Here is a 22197-nt window from a genome sequence, read left to right as displayed (position 1 = left end):
GCTGGAATGGGGTAGGATGTATGAGGTGAACCAATAACAAAAACGGGGATAACTTTGTAGTCACACTATATTCAGCTAATATCTTGTCAAGATGTTTTTGTTTTTCAACAAGATCTTTGAAACTGTAAGGAAAGAGGCTTGTTTTCAGTTTGTGCTTTAACTCACAAGCATAGGTTTCTGGGTTTCACTAACAGCTAATCTTAAATTCCCCAAATCCTTCTCTCTATACAGACCAGGGATCACAGCTCTTTTAAGAGTTATCTCCCTTTTCACTGGGCAGGGATTACTCCTCTTGGCTAGAAGCTCTGTCCATTTTCTAGTTTGAAGGGGGTCTTCCGTGATACTCTCATTCCTTTTTCCTCCTTCCCAGTCCTCAGTCAGGGCTAAACAATCTCTTCTTCATCTGTCCTTAACTGATGCTCCCCATAAAATTCCATTTGAACAGCCTGTCACTGAAAGCTTCTGCGATTCTATGAAGTATTAACCAATAGTCTGTCGCAATGCCCTTCTCTGATGAGACATTTTTAATATTCATTGCTTTCTTTCTCAGGGTGTTCAAAAATAAACTTTTCCAAGTGCTTTTAATTTGATACTATTTTTGGGTGCCAAAGATGTTTGAACAGATTGTATGAAAAGCCAGTAGGAAGGAATCTAAAGAGTGAAAGTGGAACTGTGAAAAGGCAGAGGATGGATTGTGCAAAGTATTAAAAGTAACAGAAGTCATCAAGCTTGATTAAATAACTGAGTAGCTCTGCTTAACCTATGCTTGTATTTCTTTCTCAGAAAGAGAAAAGGAGATGAGGTGGATAGCAATGTGATCTCAAAAAAGAAGCCAAAAAAGGAAAAAGAAAAACAGTCCAAGCAGGAGAAGCTGCTGAAGGTTGGTTTCTTATGGACTGCCCAGCAATCTTCCTTTTATAGGGGTATCTAAGATAACAATCTTTGGAACTGTCAGCTCAGACTGACCTGTTCTGCATCACTTTTGCCCTGAACCTTTTTCAAAATCTACCATGATTACAACAAGGAAGCAGGATTCAGAGGAGCTTGAGATGTTGGTACAGATTCATTCAGAAGTGGAGGTTGTTATTGCCTAAAAGTAAGATTGTTCCAAGTGTGTATTGCTGACATAACATAGGTTTCTCTCTAAGGCTAAGTAATATTCTGATTTTTCAGTTTACATTTCACTGTTTTGTCAATTAGAAACAATTTAGGTGAGTATATCTGGGTTCAGAGTCATCATTAAGAAAGCTGTTTCAGAGGGTAGTGTGCTGGTCTGCAATAGGACAGCTAGATTTGAGTCCATTTCAGAGGCAACAAGATTTGTGGTGCATACGTTTTTGAGAGTCAGAACTCTTTGTCATTCTATTAGCTGGTGAAGAAATAGTTCCATCATATTCATCAGGAAGCTACCAGTGGTAGATAGTATGCTATTGTCCCAAAAGATTTTGAAACTTAGATGTTGACACATCTTTCACTACCATGTTAGGCGTTTTCATTGTGCTTTTCTTAAAGAAAATTTGAGATACGATTAATCGTCTTATAGACTTATCTAAGTGATGAACTGATATATCCCTGTACTTGGCTAGAGAAACTTGTGACCCAGGCAGTCAAACTACATTGCAGCCTGCCAGGTGCTTGATATTCATCCTGCTTTGTTATCCCAAGTAGGCAGCAAAAAAACAAGATGTTTATCAACCTTATGGTGGATCTTCTACACAACTGACTAGCTCCATTTGAGTTGGACAGTCAAAAGTTGTGCAAACCCATCTTTACACCAATTTAAGTCGACCAATTTAAGTTATGCAGGTAACCTTTGGAAGGTTTTTCCCCCACCCCACTTCCTGAGGTTTGCATAGTGGACTTTCCTGTATGTATTAAGTAGGCAAAAATTTTTCATTCTGTTTTTGATCTACCCTAATAATGATCCTGTTTTTAAAAAATTGCTTTAGTATTTTGCTACCTATATTTTTCTTGTTGCTGTTATTGAGCTTGATGTGGTTGAGTGCTTTTGATGTCAGTTTTCTAGAATTTAAATTTATGCATGTTTTTGTATCTGCATAAACGAAAGCTGGATATAAATGTGATTAGTTTTCTGTAAAATGTAATTATTTCACAGAGTGATGATACTTGGTGTTTCTCCTAGTCTGACCCAGTCTAGGCAACCAAAAAAAGGATTTCAAGCTTGAGAACCATTGGGCTTCATGACAAACAAATCTCATCCTACTCACTGAGAATTCCACCATCTGTTTTTGTTTCTGTTGTTGTTTAGATTCTTTAGAAAACTGTGATATGTCCATAATTTTGTAATGTCCCTTGTGGAGTTAGATTCCTTCTTTACTGGCAGAATAACATTCTGGGGATGAGTGGCATTCTTTGAATCTTATTACAGCCTATTTGCCTGAACCTTTACTCATGCAAACAAGCTACTTTGTGGTGTCAGCTTCTGTGAACTGGGCCTGATTTAATTCCATTATTTTGTCGAGATTTGATACTTCAAACCAACACAAACCTGTTCCCCTCACCTCATTTCTCACACAGACAATCCTAGTTAGAAATAAGCTCTGGTTAGCTGTTACATATGAACGTAGATAGATGGATTAACAGGAGTTAGTTCTCCTTTCCCTTGCCCCAGGATTTTGGAGAGGCCAGCAAGGTGTGCTAACCTGACAGCAAGCCAGGTTTGTTTCCAGATTAGCTGATAATGACTTCTGAATGCAAAGTCTTATATGCAGAATGGTTGGAATTTGGTTCTGGTTTTGGTATGAAAGAGCGTATAGTCAGATGAGCACCATCTCTGCTGTCTAGTAAGGAGTAGGCCTTTTTAATTAATTAAACCTTTTGATAACTAGCAAAAAAGCCCATAGTATTTAAAACTGCAATGGGCACTAGCCTTCCCTTTCCCTCCCCCCCCCCCCCCGAGCAGGCCCACCAAGGCCTGAAGAAGCCACAGAGGGCCTTTTTGGGGTGGAGGGAGGGCTGGTGGATGGCAGGAGTGCTGGTAGGGATGGGCTCCCTCCACCCTCGCCCCCCTACCTGGGCTGTCCTGCCAAGGCCTGTCAAAGCACTTGACTCTTGGAAGAAGTTGGAAAGGGGTGCGGCCGGAGCGGGAACATCCTACCTGATCGGCCATTAGTTGGATGGCCAGCCAATCAGACAGGACAGCCTGCCTGATTGGCAGTTAGGCAATGAGTCCCAACTTCTCCCACCATCCCATATCTGTTTTATTTATATGGTACAGATTGCAACAAAAACCTGACCTTATTTCATGCATTGCTCTTTGCAAAGCAGGCAGCCTTGCTCATCAGGTCTGTTGGATCTGCTTATTTTGAATACTTCATAAGCAGAGGTATGAGCAGTTAACAGTACTATTCTGCATCTACAGGAACAGACAGAGTTGATTTGGAACATCAAAGATGAACTGAAGAAAGCCTGTTCTATTAATGACTTGAAAGAGCTCCTGATAGCAAACAAACAAGAAGTTCCTTCAGGGGAATCAGCCGTGAGTTGGAGTCTGTTCTGTTTTATGTGTTACTATGCACTTGCTTTCTGTAACTGTTAAAACAAACTGTAAATTAGTGGAGTGAAGAAAAATGATACCTGAAAATCTGGAATGAAAGCCAGTTCTAGTAGCCTCAAAAGCCAGCTTGGTGTAGTGGTTAGGAGTACAGAATTCTAATCTGGTGAGCTGGGTTTCATTTTCTGCTCTTCTTCCACATGCAGACAGCTGGGTGACCTTGGGCTTGCCGCAGCACTGATAAAACTGTTCTGACATAGCAGTGATATCAGCACTCTCACAGCCTTGCCCACCTCGCAGGGTGTCTGTTGTGGGGAGAGGAAAGGGAAGATGATTGTAAGCCACTTTGAGACTCCTGGTAGAGAAAAGTGGCATATAAGAACCCACTCTTCTTCATTCATCCATTCAAAGGTAGCCTGTAGTTTCCAAACCTAGAAGGATATATGTGCAATTTAATTTGGCTACAGAAAGAGTTCTTAAGAGGATCCAGGCATCTGTAAGTTCTGTAAGTATCTTGGTATGATGTCCTGAATCCTTCCACTTTCCTTGGCATGAATCCTTTTTAAATTCTAGATCCTGGACCGTGTTGCAGATGGGATGGCCTTTGGGGCTTTGCTGCCATGTGAAGAGTGCAAAGGGCAGTTTGTTTTCCGGAGTGATGCATACTACTGCACAGGGGACATAACAGCTTGGACTAAATGTGTTGCCAAGACACAGACTCCCAACAGGAAAGAATGGATAACCCCAAAGGTAGTGTACCCTGTTGTTGTATCTGTCAACTGCTTACATTATGTGAAACTTCATAGATGGCTTGGGAAAGGATGTTACTTTAAAGGAGGCCCACTCTTCTACTCCAGTTACTTCTCTTTGTGCCCTTACTGCTTCTCACAACAGCCTAGGCTTCATCTTTCCTGCTCTTTCATATCATCCAGCTCCCAACCCAGCTTTGCCCGCCAGCTTTTTTCCCAATGTCAGTGAAAACATTTTAGGTGCCCCCCTCTGGTCCCAGTTTCACCTACCACAGAACAAATAGCAGAGCTGAATTTGGGAAGCAGGCTGACTGTCCTTGATGAATAGGAGATAGGAGGCTTTTCTCCCATTTTCTTTGCCATGGATGGAGGAAGAGACTTGCCACAGTTTGACTACCCCTGCTCTAAAGCAATGGCCATGAATGGCCTGCTAGAAATGTAAAATGTCCAAGAATTTTGAAGACATGGAAGAAAATCTTTTTTTCTCAAGGAGAAGGGGGAACAAGCAGAAATTTATAAAAAATATGTTGTGTTTACTTTCTTGTATAAGTCCATTTTGCTGCTTTAAGAACATAATAACTGTTAGCACATAAAATTGTATCTGTAGACTCAAAGAATTTAAACGAATAGATCCTTAATCTTCTGGAAGCAAAATTGTAAATATTTCCAGTGCTGCAGTGAGTGAATGAGCCTCTCTTCATAACCAATTTCTTAATGTTTCTCCCATCCTTCTTACAAGTCTTTTGTATTTTTCATCCCCCAGCTTCTTGCCCATCTCTTGCCACCGTTCTTTCTTCCCAACTCATCTCTGTTTTACTGTGTTGGTTTCTCAGATTTCTGTTGTCTTCTCCCTCACACCTGTGTGGTACATGGCAACGCATCACTGCCACCAAGACAGTAATGGGTTTAATGGATTTTAATGCTTTTTAGCAGCTGCATCGAACCTGAGGACTGTTATGAGAATTATTTAAGACACCAAATATTTTTATGTTCTGAAATTTTTATCTTAATGTTATTTTGTGAGGCACCTCAAGCAAGTCTCCAGTGGTGGCATATAAATGTTTTTAAAAAATACAATGCAAGATGATTAAAGATTTTCAGGGATAACAGCTGTAAATGTGCATTTTTTTAATGTTGGAGAGATTCTGGTTTTTCGATGAAGGAGAGTAACATTAGAAGTATGCCAATTCTATCAAGTTGCAGACAATGAGTGGATAATTTCTAGACCACCTCCTTTTCCTGCAGCATTTGTGGTGTACTGCTTTCTAGATCATCGTGGTAATCCGGTGAAAAAATATTATTTGAGAATATACTGTTAGAAAGCTATTTGAATGTGCCTACCATGGATAACAGTACTGATGTTCAGCTTACTATGAAAACATTTGGCCTACTGTCATTATTGAGCTTAAAGTATTGATAAAACTTCAGATGCAAGACCCCATTAGATTGTAGAGGGTGGTTCTTGGAGCAGTACGAATAATTCTCTGAAGTCAGTCATCTAACTTGGGTTGCCGTATTCTTACATTTCTTACAATTGTATGCTTTAATTTATCTTGTGTGTGCTGCCCCAATTCAGGAATTCCGGGAGATCACATATCTAAAGAAATTTAAGTTTAAAAGGCAGGACAGAGTATTTTCCCCAGAGGCTGCCTCTGCAAACTCAGCACTACCTCCAAAAGTTTCTGTTCTGGTTACAGAAAACTCTGCTGCTCCAGCAGGTAAGAAACCTGGAAGAGAATGTCTGCAAAATACACTCAAGAGCGAGGGGTGAAATATCCTCTTCTTACATAGGTAGTAAAAGTTAACATGCCAGGCTGTGTGAAAGGTACACACTTCAGTCATCCCACAAAATCCAGCTCCTTCACATGTGTCCTGTTATGACCAATTCACTCATCCTCCTTGTGATATTTCATTAGTTGTTGTTTTCATTGTTTTTTAACATGCATCTGTATATTTTTAACCATTATTCTTAGTTATTGATTGCTTATCACTTGTGGATGGGAAGGTGTTCTAAAAATGTTTTAAATAAATTTAAATATCTGGTCCTGAGTATAACTTGGTACTGTCATGCAACTGTACTGTGTGATTTATGAGTTAGGAGAGGGTTTTTTTAATATTTATAGGCTGCCCCATCTCAGGGCAGCTTACAGCAGAGATATAAGAAAATCATACTATAAATACATTAATTCATTAAATACATTAGTACATTAAAACATTAAAACTCAATAGAAATTAGAAGTGTGATCATTGTTTAAGTTCATTTAAAACAGTCGTTATCCATTGTGTTGTTGTTGTTGTTATTGTTGTTTGTATACTGCCCTCCCAGAACGGTTCAGGGTGGTGAACATCATATATACAAAAGAGCTCCAGCTTGCAGGCCCTGTGGAAAGCCAGTTTGGTTGTGTGACAGCCACCCCCCACCCCATCAAGAATCATGTCACTTTCTTGGAAGTGAAAACTCTTGATACAAGGTGGTACTTTCTAACAAGGAACCTCAACTCAAATTTGAAGTAGCACCATACCACATCAGGGAACATATGCATTCTTTAGTTGGTTTTTATATGTTCCACAAAAGAAGAGATACTTCTGTAATAACTTAATAACTTTACAAAATGCTTTTTTGGTTTGATCTGTTCATCATATGCTCTGTATTTTATATTTGACCATACAGATAAACCTTTATGTAACATGAAGGTTGTGACCCTTGGGAAATTGTCGAAGAATAAAGATGAAATCAAGTATGCTATTGAAGATCTTGGAGGAAAGGTGACAGCTTCTGTGAATAGAGCTAACCTGTGCATCAGTTCGCAAAGTGAGTGACCCGATTAACCCGTATTGTCAGGAAAGGGAGGTGCACCGATTTGCAGAGATCATAGATCCAGACGAGCCTTATCTGTCCCTATGTGCTTAGTATTTTTATGCCTTATTTATTCTCTGTGTCAGCAAGTCCATTGTGGCCAACGAGCTGCTGAATTTTATTGTCCATAGGACTTCTTGTATTCGCCTTCATTTTGATGCTAAAAAAAGCCTACATCTGTATATTTTAACCTTTTAACCACTACTGTAAAATACTGTTGCTTCTTCGACAGGCATTAGTGGGTATCGAGGTCTTAGTGATGCTTCATGTTCGCATTTAACTTAAGTGTTGTAAATTCTCAAAAACATTTAATTTGTAATGGGTCCTCAGCTGGCAAGTAGAAAAATAAGGGTCGGAATGGAGAAGCCATTGGGAGATTCGGTCATCCTCCTAGCATTATAAAAACAATATAAAGGGAAGGGGAGTTTAAACTCTTATTTCACACTGAAGGCAGTTTTGAAATGAGTTGGCTTAATTGGGATATACTAATATATGTTTTAATGTTATGATTATTGTAACATTTTGCTGTTTTATATATGTTGTTATCCACCCTGATCCTTTGGGCAAGGACAGGTTATAAATAAAATATTATTGTTATCTCAGTCAGAACTCCCCCCATGAACAGACTACTGGTAACTCTGAAGGACCCATTATGCACGGGGGTTTTAGCGCACATTCGGGGTGGAATGGCGGCGACTAAAATCACGGATAACGCACGGAGCCGGCTGCAACCGGCTGCAGCTTCGGTGCATGCCGCCGAAAAAGCCGCGTCAGTGAAACGCGGAAGAAAGCGCAGCTTCCGGGTGAGCGGGGCGCAACCAGAAGCGGCGCCCGGATCGGCGCGTGCATAATCGGTTACTCTGGGTTTTGCCGCCGTCGCGCCCCGCCCCGTGCATAACCGGTATGCGTCGCGTCTTCCCCCTCCGCGTTTTCCACGTGACCCGAAATCGCCGTTTCGGCGGCCGTGCATAATGGGCCAAGGAGAGTTATAGTCACATATTTATGACCACATTAGGGGTCTCTGGGTGCCTGCTGTCATCATTTTAAAATGATGCAGTGCTCTCAACAAGTTTGACCCTTGAGTAGTTAGGCAGGACCTGGCTTCAGCCTGGAATCCCTTACATGTAGATCATATGCTTCTTATCTAGCAAAAGTATCACAAGTCTTGCATTGTTTTTACTTTTCCTGTTCTTAATCTTCCAGAGGAAGTTGAGAAAATGAGCAAGAAGATGGAAGAAGTGAAGGAGGCACAAGTGCGTGTGGTGTCAGAAGAGTTCCTCCAGGATATAAAATCCACCAGCAAGAGCTTTGAAGAGCTTCTGTCACTTCATGCTCTTTCCCCTTGGGGCACAGAATTAAAACAAGATCATAAAGAAGTGTCAATAGGAGGAAAGTCCAGTGGGCATTCAAACACGAAGAGCATTGGGAAGAGCAAGGAAGAGCAAGGTGAATAGAACATGTAAACAGCATTTTCCCCGTAACAGTTAAAGACATTTGATACACTGAGTGGATTGTTAAGTTTATCACATTGAAAGTACACTTAGAAAGTAAGGTGAAGATCCTCAAAGCAGTCAGTGGTCCAGACTGTCAAACCGCATATAGCTGAAATTAGTTAATATCTGCTGGCAGTTCCCAGCTCTTAGGTTGAGTGGACTGAGTCCTACAGCTGGTTTGTACTTTGATGTCACATGGTAATATCACAGCCCCCCCCCAAGAACCCTCTTATTTTAGTGATCTGAGAGGAGAAGGAGAATCAGTGTGTGTGTGGGGGGGGGGGGAGTACACAATGACCTCATTGCAATTTAGAACAGGTTTTACTTCACTGACATTTCTGATCATTCCAATACATGTGCTATTTGAATGGGTATTGCACTGTTCCAGCTACTAATGGCATAAGTGCCAATCAAATACAACAGGCAGATAACAAAAGCACTACTTAGAGGAAATGTGTCTGAATCCTCTCCCCCTCCCTCTTAAGAATAGCAAGTGTGTGTTTGCTGAGTTCTAAAGATCCTTTGGTATTTATGGTGAAATGTGGCAGAATAAATTAGTCTTTGAGGAACCTTTTCCTTCATCTTTGGGGTCTAAATCTGTGGCCCTCTTACCTTCCTGAAGATGCAAGAATAAAGGGGGAGGATTAGATTTTCTCTCGTTCATACCATTAAAGATTTATTGATTAAATTTTCTAAACTGGATTGCCTGAATAAAAATCTAAGATACGATGATGGACTTACCGCATCCATTTCTCTCTCTCAGAGGCAAGATTTCCCCTTAATTTTTCTATGTCTCTGGCAAACTGTTCTCAGCCAAGGCTGGAATCAGACTCAGCTCCATCAAGGCAGAAATCTGACTCTTTCTTCAGCATGCAGCTCTCCTCTTATCTGCTTAGTTGATGCTAACCAGTCAGATTGCTTGGAGTATCCTGTCACTCAAGGTTCTCTGTTTCTGTAAGGAATTAACACTTCACAGACCTTCACTTCTAAGATTTTTTAAAGTGCAGTATGTCACAGCTCCCTTTGCATTAACAGAAGACTCCGTAAGGACCAAGACTTGATGAATACAAATGTTCCATTTAATTTGAAGGTTTAAATAGTTGGGACTTCATATTTCAGGATGAATGAAAATGCTGGAAATTCTTTCCATTAAACATTTCCCTTCAGTTGGAATTTAACAGAATATTGTTGGTTCCTCACAATCCTGAAGCAAAGCTCCCTTGCTAAGATTAAAATCAGACAGGATGACTATTCCCCAAAACCTTCTATAGATGTGAAACAGGCTATTCTTTTTACAGCTCTTCTTCTTTGACTAGAGCAGCCTTTCTCCCCTTTTTTACCATTGAGAAAACCCGGAAACATTCTTCAGGATTTAAGAAACTGCAGAAGTGATGTCATCAGGCCACACCTTCCTGCCATGCACTTGGAAGTCACCTGTCACTAAGAGAGACATCACCCAGACACTCCCACCATATGTGACAACAACAGGCCACTCCCACACCACAGGAAGTGACAGCACATAAATATTTTCAGAAGATTTGTGAACAGAATCATACCTGCAGTCTGGGCTGCAGTGGGAGCCTGCAGACACAGGGCAGGCCCTCCCCCCATGCCAAAAATAGTATCAGTGCAGGCCTATGCTGCTCAGTTGACCCCACTCACCCCTATGCCAGAAACAGGGCTGGGGCAGGCGTATGTCATTCCATTCTCCCCCAACCCCAGGTAACTGTAAAATGAGAGTACTTCCCTCTCTGGACTCCAGTCACTATTTATTTTGTCTACCACGTGCAACAAACCTCAGCCAGCAATGATTTGTCAGGGCCCTTCCCCTCTCCACCCCCTCCAAGCCCATCATTGGCCATTTCGTGAGGGTGGGTTGACATGACCATGTATAGTCGTATCACCTGATAAATATTTTTTAATTAAAAAATGTATTACAAATTAATTAATTCCCACCCAATTTGCAAAACTCTTTTGGGGCCATCACAAAACCCCAGTTGAGAAAGCCTGGGCTAGAGGATGCATTTTTATGTATGTTAACAAAACCCTGCACTTTTTGTATAGGAACCAGCAAGTCTGAAAAGAAAATGAAGCTGACAGTGAAAGGAGGTGCTGCTGTGGACCCCGACTCAGGTAACTTCAGAAAACCCTTGTACCTGTTATCCCATTGCTGATATTCTGTCATAAATGTCTGAGTGGCCATTTGTCACTAATTTGAAGGTTCACCACTAAAGTCCTATAAGGCTGTTCTCATTAGTGGCTCCTTGCTCATTTTAAAGACACACACACAACACAAAACTGAGTAACTTCCTTAAAACATATTTTAGAATTGCCCTCCCATGGATGATCAGACCTGTACTTATTCGCTGGCTTTCTGCTTTTAGTGCACAAATAATCTGGATGATGGGGGTGGTTTTGCTATGAAGGACCCACTTCCAGCGGAGTCTCAGGATTATCTAACAGACTTCCAGTCCAGCAGCACCACAGAGACCAACAAGAGTTTCAGAACACAAGCTTTCAAGACTCAAAGCTTCTTTTGACAGAGGCGATAAAGGGAGCTTTTGCTCTCAAAAAACTTGTGTTTTGACATTCTTATTGGTCTCTGTGGTGCTGCTGGACTCAAAGCTGTTCTGCATCATACCAGCACAGCTACCTTCTGAAACCAATGTCCTTCCAGTAGCTTTCTCCAGGAGGGTTTGTAGTGCTTGTAATGCGAATGTTTAAAATGTGGGTTAGTTTTCAAACAGCTGCTCTCCTGCCTTTATCTCATTGTGAGACTAGCTGAATGGGTTTTCCATGGAACTAGCCATATATTTTTTTTCAGTGACTGACAGTTTTCAAAGCATTGTTCACAGACATTGCTGAAATGCCATTTGTAGATTCTTTCTTAGGTGAATCTGGGAAAGGGGGAGGAATTGTCTTATAATGTTATGTATTAAAAGTTAAACATAGCAAGATCAAAATGTTTTCCTGACCTTAATCCATTGCTCCTCACAGGTTTAGAAGACTCTGCTCATGTCTTTGAAAAAGGTGGCAAGATCTTCAGCGCCACTCTTGGCTTGGTGGATATTGTCAAGGGAACCAACTCCTATTACAAACTTCAGCTGTTGGAAGATGACAGGGAAATCAGGTTGGCTTTGTCTCTTTCCCAGTTGCATGTGTCAAATCTCCCCTGATGTGTCAGTGTTGAGTTTGATTGTATGTATTCTCTAGCAATGGTTTCATAAGACTTGATCAGAAATGCTAAGCACAAAAGTTAGTTCAGTTTTTTGCTCCTAAATATCTAGAGTGGAGTATTCTGTCTGGTACAATTTGAATACTCTCCCTTTTGTTGTCTGAGGAGAGAGATGTGATGGATTTTGCCTGAACTTTTAGCTGATTGGGTTAACCAATCCCCTTCTTGTAGACTTACACTGATCAAAACCAACCAGATGCTACCTAGTACATGTTATTAGTTCTGGAAAGGAAAGCTTCAGCTGTCTTGGTATGTAAATATTGATTTACACGTATCATCCCATGATATGTGTCTGCTGTAGTAATATCATTAAAATTCCATTTTCTAGGATGGGGAAATCTTTGAGCAGTGACTGCTATTAAGATTTGACTGCTACCTATTTTGCCAGTCTCTTGGAAGCCTGATGCAGTAGGAGTCTTAGTGCAGCTTTTGGGTTATTTTGTTTGTTTGTTTATTTCTCGCCCACCACTCCCTCAAAGCAGCTCGTTTCTAAATGAACAAGTTTTAGGCATGTCTAAATTTCCAGAAGCTTTCTTTTTTAGCATTAGGCTGTGTGGCGGGAATGCCAGATGGAAGCTTTCATTGCTGTTGTACAGTCTAATTAACTGGAAGGAATGGGTGCCCTATGAGAGCTGGGTGTGCCTATGGTGCTATTCAGAACAACTGTCTAGATTAATCCCTTTTTCCTGCTTCTCAATTCCTTGGCTTCTAGATACTGGGTGTTCCGTTCCTGGGGCCGTGTTGGCACAGTAATTGGAAGCAACAAGCTAGAGCAGATGTCATCTAAAGAGGAAGCCATTGAACATTTCCTGAATCTGTATGAAGACAAGACTGGCAACTCCTGGCATTCTACAAATTTCACGAAATATCCAAAAAAATTCTACCCTCTGGAAATAGACTATGGACAGGTATCTAGTTAATGTTCTACAAGTGCAGGTGTTACCGTACCTGTCACAGAAGAAAGTAACTTGCATCTCCTGAATCAAAGCACTGAAATGTGGCCAAATTTCACTGTGCTACAACACCTTTTCTGCCAGGGCCACCTGATTGTCAAGTCTGGCTGCCTTGGCAATCCAGCCGAAGGGATTACATGAGAGTAGTGAATCACTCTAGTTGTATGTGAGGGCTTCTGATGGCGAACACCAGTGTATCTATCAGCAGATCCCATGCTGAGCTTTCCTAAGCACTGAGATCTCCAGGTTTGAGGAAATGAACAGAACATCTGCTGTTTACTTCCTCAAAGAAAAATAATTTTGCTCCATTTATTTATATCCTGCTTTTCTCCATGACTGGGACTCAAACTGGCTGTTTGTTTGTTCACTTCAGCCAGTGGATCTAAATTAGTGGTGAGAGTTCCCAGTTATCCGCGTAAAGTCAGGGAACTGAATGTTTACTCCGTATCTAGCTTGGCTGGTTTAACTGAGCGACTCGGCCTGTGGGTGTAATTAACATTCTTTTTTCCCTAGGATGAAGAAGCTGTAAAGAAACTGACAGTTAGTGCAGGAACCAAATCAAAGCTTCCGAAGCCAGTCCAAGACCTCATTAAGATGATATTTGATGTGGAAAGCATGAAAAAAGCCATGGTGGAATTTGAGGTAACTAATAGGCCTTGTTAATAATTCCCTTTGCACTTTTTAAATTATATGGTAATGAAGCATCACGTTCTTAATCTTTCGTGGGCTGTGGCATTCTGACCATTCAGCAGACTGTGCCTCCTGTCATAGACTATTCATTACTCTCTCCCTGTGGCAGGCGGGTGTGGCCTGTGTGTGAATTTACCTGGCACTAAAGAACTGCCATTGCCGCACCAAATCTGCAAAGAGCTAAAGTACTTTCTGTGGCAGTATATGAACCAGTTAACACAAGGACATAGCATTTTAAGACAGTATCCTCTTGGTCAGTTTAACTCAGGTTTGAAAATGGGAGCATTGGCTGAATACAGTTGATATAATATTCTGCATGTGTAAGTAAACAATATTAAAAACAGATGTTTGGCATTATCCTCTTTTTGAGGTAATGATTCCTGTGAAAGTTCCATAGCACCTTACATTGTGGTCTTTTAAGTAAGCTTTTTTACATCAGATTTTCTGTATTCGTTGTAGAAGATGGTTCTACTGAAAAATGGAAGTCCACCTCTAATTACTTCTCATTGTCTTAATTGTCAGATTGATCTCCAGAAGATGCCTTTGGGGAAACTTAGCAAGAGACAGATCCAGAGTGCATACTCCATCCTGAATGATGTGCAGCAGGTAAGTATGAAAAGCCATTATGAACTCATAAGACATGCTGGGCTGGGAGTCAGCTAGTTGTTGCTGCTTCTATAACTTACACTTCTCTTAATTAAGGCAATATGAAGAAGCCTTCTGGCTATAGCAAAAATGATTGTTTTGTTCTATTCCATTTAAAGAGATTATTAACATTTCATCAAAAAGCTCTGGTTTGAGTGCAAAGTATCTTACTCGTAGGGCTAGCAGCTGGTTGCAGAGTAGCCCTAATTTGGTCCTTTGGTCCTAAATCTTCCAAGTGATATGGTAGAAGAGGCACGTGAAATGAAGATAGATAGTTGGCTTTTATAAGTGGACTCTGTTGCTTTGAAATAGTCATACTGTCCACTCACTTTGGATGGCAGCTGTGGTCTTCACTGCATTCCAAGAAGGGACCAGGAATGGAGACTGGATATAACCTTGTAGTACGGAAATTGTCCTAACAAGCAAACGGAGCAGAAAGGCCAGTTCCTTAGAAAACTGAGGAGGTTTTTCTTGCTGTGCCATCAGACTGATCCTATTAAACCCCATGTTGCAGGAGGAGGTTGAGTTAGGAATTTTAACTATTTCACTGCCAGGTGAGACTGTAAGGGTAGGTTTTAACTGGAATTTTATTGTGAGGTTTTTCATGAGCCAGTGGTGGGAAACAAATCTGAGAGAGAAAGAGAAGCTTCTAAATTGTGAATATAAAATTATATTTCCAGCAAAAAACAACAAAAAACCCTGAAGAACTGAAAGTTCAGAAGCCTCTTTATTTCGTATCTACTACACTTTGCTGATATAACAAAGAAAGTCTAAAATACTTTTTTTTGCTGTTTTCATATATTTTCCCTTAGTCCTCAAAACCACAAACCATCATTTCATTTTTATTTGCATCATGAAGGAAGTCCATAAAAGATTTCTAACTATCTAAAAAGGCTGCAGTTGTCTTTTCTTAAAGCAGTAAGTCTAGGCATTTCAACCAGTTCTACCATCTTTATTCAGAACTAGCCTGGATTGGCCCGTGCAAGGCGGAAGTGCAGGCCGGACACCTGGATGTGTCCCATAGTGGCTTTTCAGAAATATTAGGAGCCACCAATGGTTAGGATGGAGGTTTCAGTTTTCTGAATTTCCTTGGTAATCTGTTGTTTTGTACCTATCAACTCTTGAGTGAGCCATCAGAATTTATAGTTTGTAATTCCAATAATGGAATTATATAGAAGCCACAAGAAGTGTGTGTGTGGGGGGATCAAATTCAGTATAAATTGCCACAAAGATTTATTTTAGTTCATAGTTCAGTAGTATGGCCATAAACTAGGTGTTCTGAGTTATAAATTATGATCCCAATATGAAAGCCATAAAATAGTTGTAATCCCAATGTCAGCAGTACAAACAGAAGGGTCAGGGGGTACCTCAGGGGTACTAGCCTCTCAAATTATCTGTTGCTAGGCAAGTTGTCATAGCAACAAAATCTAATGGTCAGTCTTGTTTATAAAATATCCAGTAAACCGTCCTAGACTGGAATTTCAAAAAAGAAAAACTTTCTCAGCAGACGGATGTTCTCATAAACTAGCAGCCATTACCCAGTCACACATTCCACAGTCTTTTAAAGTGTATTTCAGAGTGTCTTTTTAGAAAAGAGAAGCCCAAATCAATTGCATCAGAATAGTCTTTTGTTAAAGAGTAAAATTTGACCGTGGTCCCAGGAGTCCTGACTCCTTTGAGCTTCTGTACACTTTCTGTGGGTTAGGCCATAAATCTTTAAGCAGTTATATATGTCTCAAACCGTAGCCAAGAAAAATGATCTGACCATAGGAAGTGTAATCTCGTCATAGGTAAGATCTCAGTCTACCAATTAAGTCAATTAAATCCAGTCCTCAGCTGATTCTTAACATGCAAATACAGACTGGGCGAAGATGGAAACCCTCCTAATTGCCTCTTTCTAATGGAACAAGAAACCTCCATTTCTCATTACCTTGGCAGAAAAGCAGTCCTCAGGGACATAAATGAGTTGTCTCTAGCTCTCTTATCTAGAGAGATAAGTTTGGAGCTCCCTGGCCATTAATCTTACCCACATTGCTCTTCTGCGAAATGCAGGAGCATTCAAACTGCCATCAAGTTCACACTGGCAGCCCGAGAGGTTATTTTTCCATTCTCTGTTGTAGAAAGATTTAATGGAGAAATGCATGCTGCAAACTGCTTATGTGTGCTGCTTCACAGAAGGATGTCAGTTTGAAGAAATATCCTGAAACTTTTGCAACAACCTTGAGTATCCTTAGTATGTAAACAAGTCTTCATTCTGTCTTATATGTAGTTATAAAACAAAACAAAACCTTTTAATACATTAATTGCTTATATAGAAATGTATCAGCCGCCTTTCTCCCTTGTGGGACCTCAAGGTGGCTTACAATTCAAATAAAGTAATTACAAACAAAAAATACGAACAGTAGATAAAACATAAAAAGACATTAAAATCCCACTTTAAAATGTCATTAGGACTGCTAATAAATAAAAATTAAATCAATCATATGCAGTTCTAAATAAAATGGCTTCCAACCATCTCCTGAAGAAGGATAGTGATATAGCCAGATATCTCATCCTTTGAACAAAAGCAATGACCACCTCTTTATGGTTGTTTTTATCGTTTTAATAGGTGATAGGAGAAATCAAATAAGCCAGTAGGTTCAGAGATAATTCAGTGTTGTGAGTGAGCAAAGATACTCTCTGAATTAGTGTATGTTGAGAAGCTTGCTTGAAAGAATGTTCCCTGATGTGTGAGGCTTTAATCAAGAAAGATGGCTGTTCATGGGCGGGCGATGGCGTGGGAGGCTGCGTCAGGGTCAGTGGCCCCGGCAGCACTGCTCCTGCGAGGGGTATAACACAGCAGCGGGCCCAGTTCTCTGGTGGTGCTGCCTCCTGTTGTGGTGCTGAGCCGCTGGAATCTACCACTCTCGCTGGTCTCGGCAGTGGCATGGGCTCCAGCGGGTCCTTGTAGGCGGCTCCGCCCGTGTGCCGCCGCCGGTCATGTGGAGCGGTCAGACAGCAGAGACATTTCTGGGCGGGCATGCCCATGGTGGCACGGGCTCCGATGGCTCCCGCTCTGTGCTGCCAGCAGGCACGTGTAGCGGCGAGGCAGCAGAGAGACAATCTGCTCCGGCAGCCAGGTATGTCTGTGGCCAGGCTGCCAGAGAGGAGAGCGAGCGGCAAGGTAGGGTGGGGCATTTAGTGGCTGGCCCTGGCCGCACCCTGATTGGGCTGGTTTTGAGTCCGAACACTGTCCGGGGGCTGAACATGCTCCAACCCTCAGGCAGTTTCCCAAATATTAAAGAGAACTATGGATATGGATAAGGATTTTGCTCTAGTGTTAGACAGCCCGCAGGAAAGAGTTAAAAGCACATGGTTTCCCTGTACTCAGTACTGAATGCTACATTTGTGTGATGGTTTTCTTTGTTTGGTTTTCTGATATTGAAAAAAGAAAAATGGAATCAAGAAGATAGAATCATTGACAATATATGCTCAGAAGAGAGAGCTTTTGTGGGCTGTGTTAACAGCATAATCTTGAGCTATACCCTACTAAGCCTATAGGTTCTGTTTAGGATTGCACTGTCAGTTACTCAGGCTGACACAACTTTTCACTCGTGCAGTCATCTATTCTGTTATGTAAATCCGTTAAGCGAAGTACCTCAGTCCTGTTGCTGCCAGAGTTTTTATTTGCTTGTTTGTCTTCCTATGTAGGCAGTTTCTAATGATGGAACAGATTCACAGATACTGGATCTCTCCAATCGCTTTTACACACTGATTCCTCATGACTTTGGGATGAAGAAGCCTCCTCTTCTAAACAATCTAGAATACATTACGGTATTAACTGGAATCTGACTAATTGCAGGACATAATTTGGGCACTCTGTGTACTTTCTGCATCTCACTATTACGTAGTTGTATTCCTTTTCCAAGAGACAGGATTAAAAACATCTACTTAGCTTACTTGAACACAGTAGATCAAGATGGATAGCCATTTTAGTCAGTCTGCAGCAGTAGAAGAAAGTAAGTGCATGGTAGCACCTTAAAGGTTAACAAAACTATTGACAGGGTAGGAGCTTTCATGAGTCACTGCTTATGTCTTCAGATACATTGTAATGTAGGATTTCTTCAGCCGGCAAGGGATAGTGGACAATGTAGAAGATCATGTTTAAATCCTCACAGGCCATGAGGTTTAGACCAGGGGGTAGTCAACCTGTGGTCCTCCAGATGTTCATGGACTATAATTCCCATGAGCCCCTGCCAGTGTTTGCTGGCAGGTGCTCATGGGAATTGTAGTCCATGGATATCTGGAGGACCACAGGTTGACTACCCCTGGTTTAGACCACCTCTCCCCAATGATGGGCTTGGGGTCATTTCCAACAGTGGTGTACATTTAAAACTATAAAATTTCTGATCCTTAGCTTTGTCCTTCTTTGCAAGGTGGTTATGAGGTTAAAATGGGTGTCTGGGGAGGGCAGAGCCTATACATAATCCTCAGGCCCTTTTGGAAACAATTAAATAAAAAGTAAGCAAGGCTTATGGTTCTGTTGATGAGAAAACCTGCTGATTTTATAATTTCTAGTGAAATATGACTAACAGCTACAGGTGCCATGGTTTACTGGGTCACATGCTTAGGCCACAGGCCATGTTCCCCACACAAACATAATGTCTTCTTTATTCTAGTCCAAAGTGGAGATGCTGGACAATCTGCTTGACATTGAAGTTGCCTACAGCCTACTCAGAAGTGGAGGCCAGGATGGGGATAAAGATCCAATAGATGTGAACTATGAAAAACTTAAAACAGACATCAAGGTAAAAGAGGAGTGTACACATTATGAATAGAGCCTGACTGATCTTTTCCAACTTGATCAAAAGCAAATTGTATAGCATGCCTGGAGACCCCGGACATATATTGTATTTACCCAAAAGGGGCTTTTGTTCAGGTGTTCAAGGAAGATGGGGTAGTCAGTTTGCATTCACATATAAACATTTACAGTAATTGTAAAAGCTTTTGTTTAACAGCTTTTTAGGGGCTTCCCTTTCTGGATAAATATGATAGCTCAATCAGTAGCTCTGTGGGATGAAACTCACCCACCCCATTAGATGTCTTTTGTCTTATTTATTTTCAAATAACATCTTTTGTCCTCTTCCTCCATAGGTAGTAGACAAAAATTCTGAAGAAGCCAAGATCATAAAGCAGTATGTTAAGAATACTCATGCCAGTACTCACAATGCTTATGACTTGAAAGTCATGGAGGTAGGTTCTGACTAAGGACAGAAAATCTTTTAAAGTTGAAATACAGAATTGGTTTGTTTACTTGCCTTTTTTATTTTTGTATTTCTTTCAATTTATAGACTGCCCTCTCTGCTACAGCAGACTCAGGACAGTGAATTACATATGATCAACAATACATTAAAGTCACAATTCAAAAATGAATTCTAAAATCCGCCCATGGGTGTAGAACCAGAACCCAGGATGGGGAATTCAATACAGGAGGGAGGCCAATTAGATTTTGGTGTTAATTGTACTGGTCTCAACTGTAGGCCTGTGGAAATGCTCTGTTTTACAGGCCCTGTCTAACTCAGTGAGCTCCAAGAGGTCCCTAATGTTTTCTGGGAGCTCATTCTGACAGGTGGGAGCCAAGGCAGAGAAGCACCTGCCTGGCTCTGCTCAAGCTCAGCCAGATTTCTTTGGGGCTGGGGACCACCAGCCTGCTCGTGTTGGCTGAGCACAAGGCTCTTCTAGGGACATATTTGTAGAGTCAGTCCCATAAGTACGCAGGGCCCACGCTTATACTTTATGGTGAGCACTTCCTTAATCTTTGTATTAACCTGTGCTATTTCTGTGGAAAGTTGTACTGTGAAACAAAGAGACATCTTTGGACTAAAGTCTTACACTGCCCTTCTTCTTGACACCATAGCAGGAGGTACTAGTGGACTATACCCTAACAATGATTAGAATGGACTTGAGAATCTGTGGTTACTCAACCCTCACCAACCTGTCCATGATCGTCCTCCTTCAGGTTGGACAAGTCTTCACTTCCCAAGCTGTCCCCCTGATGCTGTTCCCAAACAAGGGAGCAGGGCAGTCAGTGTGTTCTGCCACATGCAGTTGCCCATGCAGTTGTCACAGAGAGCCACCTTGTGCTGCTCACCTTGAGGTGGTGGAACACTGTGGCTGAGGCAAGATGGATGCAACAGTTTGCTGAAGACTTCCTAGGAGTCTTGCCAAGAGCCTTAGGGATGGACCACAGTGAGAGAAAATGAAATGGAACAAAAGAGCATCATCAAAGATATCCCCAACCCTTCCTTGATACCTGCAGTCTGCTGAGATTAGCCCCATACCTGCCTCTGATTCATTTATAGTCAAATTGTATATAGTATTCTCACTGGAATTTGAAGTCTTCAGAACGGTCTTAAATTTAAAGTTGGTTTTAATACATTTAGTAAATTGCAAATCAGATTGTAAATGCTTGCACCTTTTCTGCCCCTAAAATTGGATTTTCATGGTTGCTTTCAGACTGGAGAACAATGAATGTAAAACCTCTATAGAAGGCTTAGTAGTATGGGACCCATGCAGTGTGATCATGCATGGTCATTAGAATTAAGTCACTTCTTTTCCTAATGCACATTTTTTCAAACATGGTTTTGCTATGATCTATAAAAAGGGTGCTTCCTTCCCACAGATTTTCAAGATTGAACGTGAAGGGGAAAATCAGCGTTACAAACCATTCAAAGAGCTACACAACCGGCAGCTGCTCTGGCATGGTTCCCGCACTACCAATTTTGCTGGTATCTTATCGCAGGGGCTCCGAATAGCTCCACCTGAAGCTCCTGTGGTATGTAAAGCACTGTGACCTAACTGGCTTCCTGCAGACATCCTGAGCTTTCCTGCTCATGGGAAGAACATGTACATGCAGTCAGTTTGTTTGCCTATATATCCTGCTTCTGACAATCTGAACATGTGAGCATGAGATTAGCAGGTGTGATGCTGCTTCCCTTTCTACATGCTTTGCCTGTGCACAGATATGGTTTCTGTTGCTAGCAAATTAATACCTAGCAAGGAAAATGTAGGAATGATGCCCTTCAGGTGTTGCTTTAGCTTGGCCCTCTCGATACAGCCTTCCCTCAAGATGATGATAATGGTCAGAGCTTCTTTTTCTTATATTTTCAGAACTCTGTCAAGATTCCTAAATCCTGATTTCAGAGACTGGTCCATGCATGTAGCAGCCTGAATTCTTCTCAGATAGCATTGAAGGACAGAGGTGAAGCAACCCAAAGGCCATCTTGTCCAACCCCCACCTTTGAGGCAGTACTCTCTGTTCACCATCCTGTCACAGATCAGGCCATGGTGTCTAGACCTCCAGTGGTCCAATGTACTGGAGGAAACTGCAGGTTATTGGATAAAGCAAGCTCAGTCAATTACTGAGAGTTACTGTCCTGTATGATGTGAAGGACAATTTCTTCCTGGTGGCAGTCGGTCATGCCTCACAAAATAAGTAAAGACTGTTCCAGAGAGTAAGCCAGGCATGTTTCTGAGCTCAGCTTTCTGCTCCCTCTATCCCTCCTGCTGCTTTGTGTCTGAGTTCATGTTTTTCAGATGGGTTTATTGGGAGAAGATGTTGCAGTCTTGCCCACTCCTCCCACTAGACTGACTTGGTAAGGCAGTATTAGGAATGCTTTTCTGTAACATCACTTGCTGTTAAGCTGCAAACATTGCTCTCTTCCCAGACTGGCTACATGTTTGGTAAAGGCATCTATTTTGCGGATATGGTGTCCAAGAGTGCCAACTATTGTCACACCTCTCAAAATGATCCAGTAGGCTTAATCTTGTTGGGAGAAGTTGCCCTTGGAAATATGTAAGTAATTTGTATTCAGAAAGGGTATGTAAAACTTACAGGAGGCAACCATTGATTCCTCTTTAGAAGCCTGCTTCTTTTTAAAAAGAGAGCATTGAATTGTTTTAAAAGTGATAGTTTACTATGCACCTCTGAGGAGGATTGTTTAAGTATAAATTTGTATATAGTTTTGCAAAAAAATGCATGTGGTAAAGCAGTGGTCCCCAACCTTTTTTCGGCTGGGGACC

General features: G+C 41.4%; 1 protein-coding gene and 1 long non-coding RNA gene across 2 annotated transcripts in view; one reads left to right on the top strand and one right to left on the bottom strand.

The window, feature by feature from the left end:
- Nucleotides 1-22197, top strand: part of PARP1 (poly(ADP-ribose) polymerase 1) — a 42999-nt gene that overhangs the window by 16751 nt on the left and 4051 nt on the right. The window contains exons 5-20 of the mRNA XM_077340812.1: nucleotides 784-880; nucleotides 3383-3499; nucleotides 4088-4264; nucleotides 5840-5981; nucleotides 6935-7075; nucleotides 8324-8566; nucleotides 10678-10746; nucleotides 11611-11743; nucleotides 12561-12756; nucleotides 13315-13443; nucleotides 14014-14097; nucleotides 17827-17949; nucleotides 18795-18923; nucleotides 19270-19368; nucleotides 20798-20950; nucleotides 21843-21970. Of these exons, the coding sequence (XP_077196927.1) occupies nucleotides 784-880; nucleotides 3383-3499; nucleotides 4088-4264; nucleotides 5840-5981; nucleotides 6935-7075; nucleotides 8324-8566; nucleotides 10678-10746; nucleotides 11611-11743; nucleotides 12561-12756; nucleotides 13315-13443; nucleotides 14014-14097; nucleotides 17827-17949; nucleotides 18795-18923; nucleotides 19270-19368; nucleotides 20798-20950; nucleotides 21843-21970 (2160 nt within the window). The remainder of the gene's footprint in view (nucleotides 1-783; nucleotides 881-3382; nucleotides 3500-4087; nucleotides 4265-5839; nucleotides 5982-6934; nucleotides 7076-8323; nucleotides 8567-10677; nucleotides 10747-11610; nucleotides 11744-12560; nucleotides 12757-13314; nucleotides 13444-14013; nucleotides 14098-17826; nucleotides 17950-18794; nucleotides 18924-19269; nucleotides 19369-20797; nucleotides 20951-21842; nucleotides 21971-22197) is intronic.
- LOC143838949 (uncharacterized) lies at nucleotides 3493-11718 on the bottom strand. Its single transcript, XR_013231492.1, has 3 exons — nucleotides 11589-11718; nucleotides 9355-9565; nucleotides 3493-3819 (listed from the first exon to the last, which is right to left on the bottom strand). It is a non-coding gene; the product is annotated as an uncharacterized LOC143838949 (long non-coding RNA).

Source organism: Paroedura picta, chromosome 1 (genome assembly GCF_049243985.1).
Source record: "Paroedura picta isolate Pp20150507F chromosome 1, Ppicta_v3.0, whole genome shotgun sequence".
In the NCBI taxonomy this organism is placed as follows: domain Eukaryota; kingdom Metazoa; phylum Chordata; class Lepidosauria; order Squamata; family Gekkonidae; genus Paroedura; species Paroedura picta.
Note: the sequence above shows the minus strand (reverse complement) of the source record. Positions and strands in the feature narration are given on the sequence as shown.